The sequence below is a fragment of the Engraulis encrasicolus genome, chromosome 11 (assembly GCF_034702125.1).
Source record: "Engraulis encrasicolus isolate BLACKSEA-1 chromosome 11, IST_EnEncr_1.0, whole genome shotgun sequence".
Classification (NCBI taxonomy): domain Eukaryota; kingdom Metazoa; phylum Chordata; class Actinopteri; order Clupeiformes; family Engraulidae; genus Engraulis; species Engraulis encrasicolus.
In genome coordinates this window covers 56,344,665-56,360,947 of record NC_085867.1, presented here as the reverse complement: position 1 = coordinate 56,360,947, position 16,283 = coordinate 56,344,665, and the positions used below count along the sequence as shown (strand labels likewise).

Here is a 16,283-nt window from a genome sequence, read left to right as displayed (position 1 = left end):
TCTCTCTCTCTCTCTCTCTCTCTCTCTCTCTCATAGTAGCCTACTATTTACCCATAACAAATGTGAATTTCTGAGCCCTTTTTAATTTGTAGCCTATACCACTGAAGGCATGATAATGCTTCATCATATTTTAGAAATAGGGCCTATGTGCCTTTTATATACCAAATGTTTATCATTTTTAAATTGTTTCAGTTGTTTATGACTTGTGTATGACTGAAATTATCTCTGCATACTATCAGTGCTGCATTGCTTTGTAAAGATAGGCTATTCAACACACTTTAAAACACACTGAAAAGATACGGCCATAGTAGCCTACTGAAAACATTTGGTTCATAATAATGGTGATTAATAAATGGTGGTCTTAAATTTTCATACTGACATCCTTGAATTTGACTTGGTAGATCACGGCAGACCATCAAACTCAAAAGTAGATCTTGGTTAAAAAAAGGTTGGGCACCCCTGCTATAGAGAGAACCACAAGTGCTTGAAAGACAGGGATCAAAAGCCTAGTCAAGTTGTTGTAGTTTACTTGGGTTTGGGAGCAATATAAAAAACCCTCAGAGAAGGGACAGTTGGGATGAGTTTACTAACACTCCCTAGGGCTTTGCTTTTACAGTTGTAAATGAGTTTGGTGACAGACCTTCATTGACACAGGAGAGTTGACATCGGGCTGCATATAGAAATTAATGTGTAATGAATGTGAATATAGACATAAATGTGTAATATGTTGTTCAGCCCTTTTAATGGGAGGAATTTGGAAAAAACTGGTCCTGTGACCAGCACCCCTCATGAAGAATGTGTACGCCTACAGATATGTGTGGGGGAAAAGGCATAGCCTACCTCTAAGACCCTTTTCGTCTAGGCCTATGCGTTAACAATTTCACAGTGCTCTTAAATTCTTATCTCTGCTCCTATTTTGTTTTATTATTGTTTCCCAGACCCTGCATGAGGGACGAATGAAACTGTGTTGTAAACAGAAATTATTCACTGTACTGCATTTTTTGACAATGACAATGTACTACTATTATACAAGTCATGGGTAAAATCTTATGTAGCCTTATTTCTCAAAATATAAATGGCTGAAATATAGGCCCAGGCCTACAGTTTCTCCATGCGCCAATGTCATACTGTAGTCATTGTTTTGCCGTTTTGCATTTACGCTGCAAGAATACTAGCCCCCACCCCGCCCCCCCCCCCCAAAAAAAAAGGCCCGTGTGAGAAGACCCCCCCCCCCCCCCCCCGGACAAAATAAACCCCGGCTGCCCCCATAGTTTCCAAAATTTCTGTGGGAAACACTGCAGAAAACAAAGAGGAAAAAAAAACAGAAAACTGAATACGGCCTCCAAGCAATCTCAAAAGTCCAGCAAGCGTAGAAATGCTAGTCAAGCACTTTGAATGCACAGTGTAAAGACTAGACTACATAGCCTGATGATGGTTGAAGAAATACATTCAAAATCACTTTTAGTCGACACCAAGCACAAAGCAACACAGTGAGTCAGCTCATGGAGCATGCTCAGTAGAGGGGCAGGCAGCCATTTTGAAGTACAGAAAAATTCCCAGAGGGTGGAAACAAAAACCCATCTTAACAGACATGCTACCCAAAGAAGAAAGGGGAGAAAAAAAACAAAGGCAATTTCACATGTTTTAAGTTGTTTAAGATGAACAAAGTACCAAGTTTAAGTTTAGTGTTCCTGCCTCCCTGCTCTAAGGAGTGCAAAAGGGACAAAATGTGTGATTTAAAAAACACACACACAAGAATTGAGGCTTTATTACTCCTTTTTTTCATTCACCCACTCAAAATAGGATCAATATTTTCCTGGATTAAATTAAAAATGTGATGAGCTATAACTGACACATTGTGAGTAAAAACATGTGCCTATGGCTGTTCAAGCTCCATTAAAGGGTACTCGAACTACAGTGAACACTTTGAATTGGTAAAGACACAAGAAAGAGCAGAATGGTACGTTAACCAGCTGTTATTAGGTCTCCAGCTTCAGCCAATAAAATGCAGCACAGCTGGTAAGAGTAGAATGTGGTTGTTAAACTGTAATCCCTGTCACTCAGGGTACAATTCCAAGAACATGATTAACTTAAGTGATAAACCTGGCTAAGTTAACCTACAGGAAGTGGTAAACCTGCTAATAGATAATGAAGAAACAAGGACTCCAGGTTCTCCATTACATGATTTACCACTACCTCAAGGTTAATTTAACTTGGTTTACTACTTAGCCAGGTTCTTAGAATACACCCAAGGTTACTCATTAGTGTACAAAATCCAGGTCACTGTCACACACTCCCCAAAGACGCATATAAAACTCCATTTACCTGCAAGTTTCACAAAGCCACAGAGAATGTGGATCCTCTTTCGTTTTCATGTAAACCTAGGTCGTCGTATGTGAGTTACACTATACTTTGAGCAATTATTTGCCATTTAAAAGTACTATCCTGGCAACGGAGCCTGGTGTGAAATGCAAACATGGAACAGTACTTCCAATGAAGGGAAAGTAAATCAATTGGAATAATCAACAGCTTAAAGACAGGGGGAAACAAGAATACAACATATGTCTAGCACAAAAAAACTAGCACACCTGGTGCACATTCTTCAAGATTAGTCTGCCAGCTTTCTCTCAATACCTGGATCAGGCTGTGGGGTTGCTTACTTATAGAGGAGAAGAAAGCGAGACAGCAAGAAAGCAAGATGTAGGCTAGAGCACACTATAACATTTAGCTGCCCAGGTGACATGTGACAAATGCTCAGCCGAAAACACAAAACCTGCCACTTTCTGCCATGCTCAATTGAAGGCACTCAAGAAAGGCAGAAGAGGAAAACGGCATCACAGTGCGATAGGCCTCGTCCAGTGTTTCTCAACATTGGGGTCGGGACTCCCTGTGTGGTTGCCTGGAATTCAAATGGGGGTGAAATGTCTTGGAGTGAAATAAGAATTCTTTGTAATAGAACTAATTAATAAAACATAATAACTAACTAATCAATATTCTGATTAAAACACAGCAGAAATTTGGAATGAAAGGTTAGGAACCTCTGGCCTTTTTCATATATTCTCTACTCTAGGCTTCGCAATACACTGATCTAAAAGTGTGCAGGAAAAACAACTGAGGCCTAGCTGACACAGAGGACTCCTGAGAAGCAAATCGTGCTAAACTGAACATGAAGTGCCAGACTCAACAGCAGCTAGTCTAGAATGCAAAAGAAAAAAAATAAAATGTGAAATCATTATCATTGTCTTCCATGTTCAGGACATTCTTCATCTCATAAAGTACAACAGAAGAGAAACATGACATCACCATGTGATATGGATGGATGGACACAGAAAAGAAGAAAGAAAGAAATCCCATTGGGAAACTCCAACTTCCATTGTCATTGTGACACAGCACTCCACAGCACACAAGTGAACACTGCACACTGCACACAACGAAATTGCATTTATGCCTCACCCGTGCAAGGGGGCAGCCCTCAGTGGCACCCCATGGGGAGCAGTGCGGTGGGACGGTACCATGCTCAGGGTACCTCAGTCACCACATGTTATCAAAATAAGGTGGTTACCAGGTGGATAATGCCTATTCGCAAAAGCTAGTCCTTCATAGAAGGAGAAGGTTAAAGCATACACATCCAAATTATTTGATCTGTGAGCAGGACAACCAAATGACAAGATTAAAAATAAAAAAGTATGCTTCAACCAGAAGCAGAGCTGAAAAATCCTTGTTGAAGAGGACTTTTTTCATTTTTCATCTAGTCCTTCATTAGAGTAAACAAAATCACAATAGTCAAGCAAAACATCACGTCTTAGAAGGCTGTAGCTAACAGGGCTTTTATACCAAACATGAGAGAAAGTGAGGAGAGATCAATCAACTTATCGTTCCCTCATCAGACCACTGTATTAATAAAGGACCACAAGAAAAGAAAAGGTGAAACTCAGTACTGAACTGAATACAGAATGGAGAATGAAGTGATTTTCTGCTTTATCTTAGGTGTATGTCTGTAACTGTAGGGATATCTGCTGGGATCAACAAAGCCTAAGCTTACTCTACTACAGTGCTTCCCAAACTTTTTTACATGACGTACCCCTTGGAGCACTTCATGTCCATCCGCGTACCCCCCAAAAATGTAGGCCTATTGATTATGCCAGACTAGGCATACATTTTCCCTCCTACGACCATGCGAGCAGACGCGTAATGAGAACATGGCGTTTGCTACATTCGCATTTATTAGTTCTTCCCCCCTCACCTACAACTTTGTACATGCATAGTAAAGTGCTGGGACTGATTGCAGGGTTACTTTTTTATTGTATTAAGCCTACGTTGCCATTATTCTTGGCCATTTGATTTTTTTCCCCCTGCATTATTTTCTTTTAAATTCCAAATCTTTTCCCGTACCCCTTGCAATGACGTCGCGTACCCCTAGGGGTACGCGTACCCTAGTTTGGGAAACACTGCTCTACTACAAGGATTCCCAAAACTTTACCATGACTTTACCATACCGGCTACCGTTGATCCTGGTGACTATCGGTGAAATGGCTACCGTTTAACATCCCTAACAGGAAGTGTAATAAATGGAGAGAAAGTGAAAGCCCACGTGTGAAACTCCAACTCACATTGTCATTGTGACACAGCACACCTAAGTGCACACTCCACAAAACGAAATTGCAAATATGCCTCACCCGTGCAACTTGGGGGCAGCCCTCAATGGCGCTCGAAAGGGATCAGATTGGTGGGACGGCACCATGCTCAGGTTACCTCAGTCATGGAGGGAGACCGGGTAGAGCAGTGGTCAATTACTCCCCCCCACCAACCTGGCAGATCGGGAGTTGAACCGGTGTCTGATATTTAGGCCATTCCATTGTGAGATCAATGAAACCAGACTGGACACAACCTAACCAGGCCACTCCCTCCTAGTGACGAAACACCTTCAGCGTTCCTTATAGTCAGGCCAAGAGCAATGTAAATATCATTTCTGATCTCCATAAAAATCCTGGAACTCCACCCACTTTGTCGGAAACCAGTCAACCAGTAGCAAACCTAGGGAGGCAGCTCAACCATGACGTTTGGGAAACGTTAATTGTTATGCTCTTGGTCAGATCAAGTCTCAAAGAGATTTGAAAGTCGATGATAATCAGGCTACACACAAACAGCAGTTGGTCACCAATTGTCAACGGCAAGTATTATCAGCTGGCCTGGGTGATAAATCCATTTCAAATGACAAAAGCTTCAAACTCTCACCACCCCAAGGGGTTTACCGAATGAGTTCTCTCATTGCAGACATTTCAAACTGGATGTTAAAAAAAAAAGAAAAAAGAACTATGAAAACACAGGCCTACAGCTGGAAATACTCCATGAGCCTTGCAATGCACTGAGGTGTAGTGAGGATGTGCAAAACGAGGTAAACTGAACAAATTTTTTAAAAGTGTACAGAGCTGCAACCCCAACAAATCAAAAACCTAAATTAACACATAAACCCATTCAGATTTGCTAAATTAAAAAAAAACCTTTTGAAGACTTTGGTGAAATCCTATTGACGTGATCAACCATTTCAAGTAGCCTAGGCTGAAAGTGAAAGCTTTCAGTCAAATCAGACTGGTATTCCTGCTACCATTTTGACTAAGCTGCTTGATTATTTGTTCCAAAATTCATACACAAAATTCTTACATTTTTTACCCAAAATATTAGTATCTTACAGTACACTTCTTCATCTCGCCCGATACATACAGCAGCACAGTGGGGAAAGGGCAGTAAGTATGGACATTGGAATATGACCAAGGCCCTTAAGGTATTCCATCACCACCCAAAATAGCAAGTAGATGTAAATCTCACTAGCCAAACGCACACTCAATAACGAGTCAAAGTGGCTAGTAAGTTCTTCTGTACCAGCCAAACTGAAATCTCACCAGCATTTGTATGGTTGCATGGTGTTAATTTAGAACCCTGAATATGACAATACTTCAGCGGTCGCCTCGCCCATATGTATAAAAGTATTCTACATCTGGCCTCACCATCTGGTGGAACTGCGCGTTTGAGGGAACAACAGGAGCCAATGGGAGTACGCCTTCTTATAGAACTTTAATACTAGAACTCTGGTGCAGCCGCTGGCGCTGAGCAGAGAGAGAACATGCTCAACTCAGCTCAGTCAGTGAGGCTTAACTGAACCAAGCCATCTGCTGCAGGGCATGCCAGCAGTCAAAGAAAAAAACAGCTTTCCAGCCACCACGAGGGGATCTCAAAACAAATAATTTTCAAATTGCTTACAAAAGTAAATTATTGACATGCTAGAGCAACTGGGTGTGACAATTAGATGGAGTCATATCTAAGTGCTCTATCTTGATAACCAATCAAATGCTTGAAATGTTAAGACTTGGAAAATGGTGGCGACATGGTTCACACAGGCAAAACATGCATTGCATGTGGGTGGTTGACGTTTAAGGGCGTAACGCAAAAAAAAAAAAAAAGTTTTTCAAATTCCTGAAAAAAATAATGGATAAAAATTGGAAAAAAAAAGAAAAAAAATAAAGCATTTAGTGGTCTGTGGAATTTCACCTTATTTTTGCCATTTTTGGGAAAATGTGTCCCACATCAACACATTGCATAGGCATGTCACACCGCAGGAAAATGGAGTCACACCACAGGGAATTCACTGCATTATGGCCATTTTAATCCTTTTGTATACATGACTGACATCTGAGCTCATGCTAACTTGATAATGATATTGTGTTCAATCTTAATATGTGTTTTCATTTATAAAAAACTTTTTTTTTCCTTCTATAAGACCAGTCACACCACAGGACACCATAAAATGAACCTAAGCATTGCGTGACAGAAAGATTGCAATATGAAGACATATTAAGAGGTTAAGAGTCACCTTAAACTTCCACAGCACTCTCCAATAACTGAGGTACTGACTGGTTAGGAGCCAGTCTTTCATACCCTTGTAGTTGGCTTTGCAGCTGCCCATTCACAAACATTGACATACATGTCACCCCACAGGACACAATTTGTGTTACGAAATTGAACTTGTAGTTAGTATTACTGTCTTGAGTTTTTTCACATTCACATATCTTCATATAAAGTTAATATTTATGCAATCATACCAAATGATTCATACATTATTCAAAATGTTGTTGGTTAATTTATATATACGTTATATTCCAGGTTTCGGTTACAGTCACATCGCAGGATAATTGACATATAGGCCTAAACCTTTACATAAAGCTTAACAAAAATGTTTCTTCTCATCTAAGACTAATATGAAACATAGTGTAGGCCTACCACATCTTCTTTCATTGACATTTGTTTTTTAAAGGAAAAATAACAGTTTTGTAGGTGTTTAACCAATGTTACGAAAAAACAAGGCGTCACGTCTCCCACCCATATATCAGAACAGACAGAATGTTAGGCTGATAATTGGTTTGTTGTAGCTTTTCATCACGTTTTGCAACACCGCAATCAAAAGGGACTTACTGCATAAGACCAACTGGTGCCCATGATTTCTGCAACTGTAGGCCTACTGAACAATGCTCCACGGGATGGACTGGAGATTCGAGGGAGCTAACAGCTCTGGAATTGTCTAATTGGTAGGGTGATCCTTGCCAGAAACGCACGTGGTGCGGGTTACAAAAGGCCATTCGATGTTTCACTTAAAAAATAATAATTGTGAAATTATGTTCACGTTATATTTTAAAAACCGGTAAGGTCACAGGGTTGACGAGACCAAGATGAGCTGAGCTCAGAACTTCCTACGCGCTGCCGCCGCTCGCGCCGAATCTCTTCCTGCAACTTTAAAGCGCCCTCTGGAGGAAGGAGGAAAAGTGCCCTTTCCCGAATGTCTGGATGTAGAAGTACCAGCAAAGTGTGATGCCGGCAACAGTTTTAACTCGTTTTAAGTAAAGAGTGAATCAAAGGAAATGTTTTCAAAGCTTGTGTTTCGTTAGCCGTGGTCATCATTTTGCATTATTTCCAACATCCCTCACTTCACAACATGATTGGCCCCTTGACTCACACCTGAAGGTTGAAGACAACGCACCGGATGAAACACATGTGTGAGGCTACACAAACTCACTGTGAAGTATCGGAAGTTGGGCTCCGTTTTAAGGACAGTCTTAGGGCCTGGTAGCTTATTTCCCAGGCTTCTAAATTAAAACCAAAATGCAACGCATTCTGTGCAGGCATGCCATGCACATTCGAGGTGAGATCAGGTGCAAGTGCATGCTGTAAACACAATGCACGAACCCGAAACTGTTATCAATACAAGGTACTGCACACCTGGAACCAGTTCTATATATTTGGTTGAACCACCATTTCTACAGAATGTGGACTGGTTATGATGGATGCATCTTGACAAACATCTATGAAGCAATGCCAGCTAAGTCAACTCACTGTTGACATCAGTTGCATGACTAAATATAACATGTTGCCATTAAACTGTAAATATCGATTCGTGGTCAATGTTGACAAACAGGGTTTCGGGACAAAATGTCAAACAGTCTGAGCCAAACAATGATCAATTAACGTAGTGATATGGTTAGCGGCTAACAATTAGCCCAGCTAGCCTCCTGTACTCCATGGCTGCAATGCAATGGCATGGTTTTAACAGGTCGCAGAGACGTCCACATACACTCATTTAACGAAGCAAACTACCGGGGTTGGTATGACTAAACATTGGTTTCTTATTTAGTGTAACGATGCAAGTACTCTCCTTAATGTGACAACAAATCTGATTGTGTGAAGCCGGATAGTATACACACCCGGGAACAAGTATACTTTGAACTGCTCGTTGACATAACACAAGTTTGTATTGGATATTCAGATGCCGGGGCAAGCATCCTTCGGCCAAGCGGCCGCCCCCATTATTGTCATCAACAACGATTCATGCCCATTCTACACACAAAAGCCGACTTTCTAGAGAGAGAATATGAGGCGGGCAGTTTGAAAAATAATGAAGATTGCGGTTGAGTAAATGCCGTTAAACCTCTGTGATCTACATGTGCTGCAACTGTAGGCCATATACAACATTTCACCAGAGCACACAGCAGCGACAGCGCACCATCACCAAGAAACAAACTTGCAATGTAATATCGTTTCTCTTACCTCAGTTTCCACTGAAGCCATGGTTCCTCAGCCATCCACCAAGTCCCCGCCCCGATCTTCTTACGTCACTGACTTCCCATTAATTTCCCATCTCATTCAAAGGGGGACTGCGTTCGCAGCACACAGCGGCAGTCGCTCGTTAGAACTAGGCTTCTCAACCATTTCAGCGTTAGCATAGTCGTTCTATCCTTTACGATTTGCTTTTAATGTATTATTTGCTTTATTAGTATGCTTGCCATGCGGCAAGCATACTATTGTTATTGTACCGTTTATTCTTATTCTTCTTATTATTAGTATGCTTGCCATGCGGCAAGCATACTATTGTTATTGTACCGTTTATTAGTATGCTTGCCATGCGGCAAGCATACTATTGTTATTGTACCGTTTATTCTTATTCTTCCTTCTTATTATTATATTTTTTTATTCTACCACCCATCATAATGGCAAGAAATCTTCGAAATAGAGAGTCCGTTCCAGTGCCAAACTGTTCGGTTCGGTGCAACGATGTGTGCTTGTACTCAGTTTATGGATAACTCGAACTCTCTAGCGCCACCAGCAGGTCAAAGTTGCAAGTACATTACATGCTGTAACTTTTGAACCGTTGGTCAGAAATTCACAAACTTGGTATCTCTGGAATCCTTGGGCCAAGCCGAATCCAATGCACTCCATGACGTCATTTTCCGCCTGGAAAGTTTTTCCGCCATTTTGAATTTTGTAAAAATCAATAAAAATGATGCCACGCCCACAATTTTAGTCCCATCGTCACGAAATTTTCGTGAGGGCATCTTCGGACTGAGATACATCTACCCCGAAAGTCCTGGAACGATTGATTAAACCGGCTCCAAACAGGAGGCAATCAAATTTGGCGGCGAAGTCGCCAAACAGGAAGTGAGCTAATATCTCAGCAACGGATACTTGTATCAGAACCCAATTTTAAACACATAATCGACACTATCCCCAGAGGACACGTAACAATTTTCGTGCAAATGCACCACTAGGGGACGCTACAATAAGCAAAAATGTGGTTTTGTCCATATTGGTCCGTATTGACCTCAATTCATCAAACACTTGGTATCGCTGCAATCCTTGGGTCAAGCCAAATCCAACGCATACTATGATGTCATATTTACAATCATGGATTTCCCGCCATTTTGACATATTCAAAAATCAATAAAAATGAGGCTCCGCCCATAATTTTTGACTACTCGTCCTACAATTTTTATCAGACCACCATTGGACTATTTTGCACATATGCCGAAATTTACAGAGCAATAGCTGAAAGCATTGGCGCACAGCAGCCAATCAAATTTGACAACAAAGACAAACGCACTGTCCAAACAGGAAGTTAGCTCATATCTCAGCAACGCCTTGACAGATCTTAACAGAATTTCTCACACATGATCTCCAGTACACCCAGAGGGTACCTACCAAATTTAGTGCAATACGGTCAATGGGGGGCGCTAACGTTAGTGAAAATGTGTTTTTGTCAATATGATACATACCAAACAGGAAGTTAGCTCATGTATAGATGGTTAACTGTTTGCAGTGTACGCATGAAGGGCAGCATATGCATGAAGGGCAATTCATGCATGAAAGGCAAGGCATGCATGAAGGGCAACGAATGCAAGACGGGCAAGCATACTCCAGCATTTTCTGTGAGGAAATGCAATCTAGTTCTTATTCTTGTATTTTTTTATTCTACCACCCATCATAATGGCAAGAAATCTTCGAGATAGAGAGTCCGTTCCGATGACAAATTGTTCGGTTCGGTCCGAGGATGTGTGCTTGTACTCAGTTTATGGATAACTCGAACTCTCTAGCGCCACCAACAGGAAAACGGTAACTTTTGAACCGTAGGTCCAATTTTCAAAAACTTGGTATCCCTGGAATCCTTGGACCAAGACGAATTCAACGCACTCTATGACGTCATTTTCCGCCTGGAAAGTTTTCCCGCCATTTTGAATTGTGTAAAAAATAATAAAAATGGCGCCCTGCCCACACTTTGTGGCGGACCATCCCGAAACTTTACACACGGCATCTTCAGACTGAGATACACCTACCCTGATAGTTTCGGACCGATTGATTGAACCGTCTTTGAACAGGAGCCAATCGAATTTGGCGGCGAAGACGCCAAACAGGAAGTGAGCTCATATCTCGGCAACGCCTAATCGTATCACAACGAAAATGTATAAACAATATCTTCACTATAGCCAGAGACTACTTACCGATTTTCATGCAAATTGGACACTGGGGGGCACCACAATTAGCGAAAATGCCTTTTAGATCAAATTGGAGTCGCCAAACAGGAAGTTAGCTCATATCTCAGCAACGGCTACTTGTATCAGAACACAATTTTATACACGTAATCAGCACTGTCTCCAGAGGAAACTTAACAATTTTTGTGCAAAGCCGCCACTAGGGGGCACTACAATAAGCAAAAATGTGTTTCTGCCCATATAGGCCCGTATTGACCTCAGATCATCAAAAGCTTGATATTGCTGGAATCCTTGGGTCAAGCCGAATCCAACGCATACTATAATGTCATATTTACCATCATGAATTTCCCGTTATTTTGACATATTCAAAAATCAATAAATGTAATGCTCCGCCCACAATGTTTGTCTGCTCGTTCTAAACTTTTTATCAGACCACCATTGGACTATTTTGCACCTATGCTGAAATTTACAGAGCAATAGCTGAAAGCATAGGCGCACAGCAGCCAATCAAAATTGACAACAAAGACAAACACACCATCCAAACAGGAAGTTAGCTCATATCTCAGCCACGCCTTGACGGATCTTAACAAAATTTCTTAGACCTGATCTTCAGTACACCCAGAGAGTACCTACCAACTTTGGTGCAAACCGGCCACTGGGGGGCGCTACAGTTGGTGAAAATATAGTAGATGCCAAACAGGAAGTTATCTCATATCTAGATGGTTAACTGTATGCTGTGTATAAATGAAGAGCAGCATATGCATGAAGGGCAACGCATGCATGAAGGGCAAGGCATGCATGAAGGGCAACGAATGCAAGACGGGCAGGCAAGGCATGCATGAAGGGCAACGAATGCAAGACGGGCAAGCATACTCCAGCATTTTCTGCGAGGAAATGCAATCTAGTTAGTATGCTTGCCATGCGGCAAGCATACTATTGTTATTGTACCGTTTATTCTTATTCTTCCTTCTTCTTATTATTATATTTTTTTATTCTACCACCCATCATAATGGCAAGAAATCTTCGAAATAGAGAGTCCGTTCTAATGCCAAACTGTTCGGTTCGGTCCGAGGATGTGTGCTTGTACTCAGTTTTTGGATAACTCGAAAAATCTTCGAAATAGAGAGTCCGTTCTAATGCCAAACTGTTCGGTTCGGTCCGAGGATGTGTGCTTGTACTCAGTTTTTGGATAACTCGAACTCTCTAGCGCCACCGGCAGGTCAAAGTTGCAAGTACATTACATGCTGTAACTTTTGAACCGTTGGTCGGAATTTCAAAAACTTGGTATCTCTGGAATCCTTGGGTCAAGCCGAATCCAATGCACCCTATGACGTCATTTTCCGCCTGGAAAGTTTTTCCGCCATTTTGAATTTTGTAAAAATCAATAAAAAAAATGCCACGCCCACAATTTTAGGCCCATCTTCACGATTTTTTTGTGAGTCCATCTTCTGACTGAGATACATCTACCCTTAAAGTCCTGGAACGATTGATCATACCGTCTTCAAACAGGAGCCAATCAAATTTCGCGGCGAAGACGCCAAACAGGAAGTGAGCTCATATCTCGGCAACGGCTACTTGTATCAGAACCCAACTTAATATACATCATCAAGACCATCCCCAGAATAGACATAACAATTTTAGTGTAAATACGCCACTAGGGGGCGCTACAATAAGCAAAAATGTGTTTTTGTCCATATTGGCCCGTATTGACCTCAATTCATCAAACGCTTGGTATCGCTGCAATCCTTGGGTCAACCCGAATCCAACGCATACTATGATGTCATATTTACAATCATGGATTTCCCGCTATTTTGACATATTCAAAAATCAATAAAAATCAAGCTCTGCCCACAATGTTTGTCTGCTCGTCCTACAATTTCTATCAGGCCACCATTGGACTATTCTGCACCTATGCTGAAATTTACAGAGCAATAGCTGAAAGCATCGGCGCACAGCAGCCAATCAAAATTGACTACAAAGACAAACGCACCGTCCAAACAGGAAGTTAGCTCATATCTCAGCAACGCCTTGACAGATCTTAACGAAATTTCTCACACATGATCTCCAGGACACCCAGAGGGTACCTACCAAATTCAGTGCAATACGGTCAATGGGGGGCGCTAACGTTAGTGAATATGTGTTTTTGCCAATATGATACATACCAAACAGGAAGTTAGCTCATGTATAGATGGTTAACTGTATGCAGTGTACGCATGAAGGGCAGCATTTGCATGAAGGGCAGCATATGCATGAAGGGCAATTCATGCATGAAAGGCAAGGCATGCATGAAGGGCAACGAATGCAAGACGGGCAAGCATACTCCAGCATTGTCTGTGAGGAAATGCAATCTAGTTTTATTTCAACACCGCCCCAGGCTGACACCCCTTTCTCCCCACTGATAGAAGTGTGGTGATGTTCTGGGGCTGGGCAACTTGGAAATGGCCCCATCATGAGTTGGGTGATTCTCTTTTTGCGGCAACATTTCAGGCTTGTAAAGTTGGGGAAAACAATACTAGTGGAATATTTTTTTCATATTGTTTTTCAATATTGACATGTTTAACTATAAGAAACGCATAATTCACGCTCAAGGATGTATATAGTAGTAATTAGAGGTCGTTTTTATTAAATGTTGTTGCTGGAAGTGTTCCTGTTAGGGACATTATAATGAAAGATGCACATAGGGGTCATTCCATGTCAATTCACATGATTCCATAGAATCTCCCCAGGTGACTCTCTCCGATTTACCCGATATCTCACATACAGGTACCTTTTGATGTCAATTGAAAGAATACCAAGTATTAGCACCCTACGTCCAACGGTTGCGGAGATGAAGCCCTCCAAAGTTGGGGTGCCATGCCCACTTTTCAAGCCTGTGAATTGCATACAAAATTTACAAGCAGATTTTGACACCTCTGGTTTTAGTTTGAAGGAAGATACAGGCCTAAAAATCACCATGGCCCCTCAATATGACCCTGTCTACCAGATGATGTACTTACAAATAGCATTCCTTGATTATTTTTGGCTATATTAAGCCTTAAAAACGGAATTTGTGAAAAGCGTGTTGAAGAGTCTTGCCATTTTGGGGTTCCAGATCTTGGAAACTCTGTATGCTTTGGGAGTCATAATTGAGTTTCCATCATATTTGGGAACTGTACAGTGTATTCCAAAAAATGTAGGGCGCTCAGACTTTAAAAGATAAAATAGGAGGGACTCGAAAACAGCTTTGGGACAAAATGACCTTACGGTACCCTCTACTTCAGGCCTCAAATTAACCATGTGGGCACTTGATAACTGGGACACCCTTTTAACCCCATCTCCAGTAGTACTGTATCAAACATTCAAGCTTGGAAAAACTTTGTTTTTCAAAGTTCTTCATATTAATCTTGGCCTTGAAAGTATATGTTTCTCTCTATATCTCATCACAGTGTCTATTTTGTCTGCTGCCATCTGCTGGTCTAAAAAAGTAACAACAGCGTAATATAAGAAAACAACAGGGGCTGGAAAATCTTGCCCATAATTTAGCAATAAAGCGCTGCAATTATTATACCGTATATCGCTATATACTAATTATGATTTTAACAAGCATGATGAATATAGTTTAAATAACTTCTTAAGTGTGACTGCTTAACCCTATTCAGACTGGGCTTTTTTGGCATTCCTGGGCCTGGGGGGAGGCTCTTTTGACCCCCCCTCATAACTCATGAACGGAATACGGTATGACCACCAAACTTTGGGGATATGATCTACATATGGACATCTATGAATGACATCATTTTTGTGTCATTATCTGGTATTATGACGTCATTATGACACCTTCTGATTATAATGCCCAAAATATCGCCATAATGTATTTTCCATCAAATTTAGGTAATGCACTTAAATTTTAATGATTATATGCTTCAGACCACTTTAATGCTCACAGAGCTGTCTGATGCTAATGGAAATAACAAACAAATATGAAAAAGGAACAAAAATTTGACTTAGATCAGTGATTTTCTGTCAGACATACCTGTCAGAAAACCATTGCCATGGCAACGGCAAAAATGGTAAACATAATGTTTTGGTACTAAACTGTAGCCAACTAAATTTTAAGAAAAGTCACAAAGTTTCGAAGTCATAGCTTAAGTCGTTAACGAATTATACAACATCAAAGTTGGTGCGGGCACTTTTAGCCCCCCCCCCCCAGTCTGGATAGGGTTAATGCTCAATCATGATGCCAGTGCCAAGATGGCCTCACCCTGCACTACATTTCTACCACACATGGGGGTGGGGGTGTCCTGGTTATGCAGAATGCTCATGATTGAGCATTCTGCATAATGCTCGTTAAAAATCATAATTAATACATAGCAATATACTGTGGAATTAAAGTGATTTATTGGTAGCCTAGTGAGCTTAACCCCTAGGGGCGTCTAGGCTTCTAGGCTACTTTATTGGTAACTTATGGGCAAGATTTTCCAGCCCCTTTTGTTTTCTTACATTACACTGTTGTTGGGTTTTTTGACCAGCAGATGGCAGCAGAGAAAACAGACACTGTGATAAGACAGAGAAAAAAACATATACTTTCAAGGCCAAGATTAATATGAAGAACTTTGAAAAACAAAGTTTTTCCAAGCTTGAATGTTTGATACAGTGCTACTGTACATGGGGTTAAAAGGGCGTTCCAGTCATCAAGTGCCCACATGGTTAATTTGAGGCCTGAAGTAGAGGGTACCGTAAGGTCATTTTGTCTAAAAGCTGTTTTTGAGTCCCTCCTATTTCATCATTTAAAGTCTGAGCGCCCTACTTTTTTGGGAATACACTGTACAGTTCACGAACATGATGGAAAATCAATTATAACGCCCAAAGCATACATAGTTTCCAAGATCTGGAACCCCAAAAAGGCAAGACTCTTCATCATGCTTTTCACAAATTCAGTTTTTAAGGCTTAATATAGCCAAAAATAATCAAGGCATGCTATTTGTAAGTACATCATCT

At 41.1% G+C, this 16,283-nt stretch overlaps 1 protein-coding gene across 1 annotated transcript in view; it reads right to left on the bottom strand.

Moving 5' to 3' along the window:
• ehmt1b (euchromatic histone-lysine N-methyltransferase 1b) overlaps positions 1 to 9,142 on the bottom strand; it is a 117,677-nt gene extending 108,535 nt beyond the window's left edge. Inside the window, exon 1 of the mRNA XM_063211052.1 lies at positions 9,094 to 9,142. Within this exon, the coding sequence (XP_063067122.1) occupies positions 9,094 to 9,114 (21 nt within the window). The 5' untranslated portion in view covers positions 9,115 to 9,142. The remainder of the gene's footprint in view (positions 1 to 9,093) is intronic.
• Between the last annotated feature and the right edge of the window lie 7,141 nt (positions 9,143 to 16,283).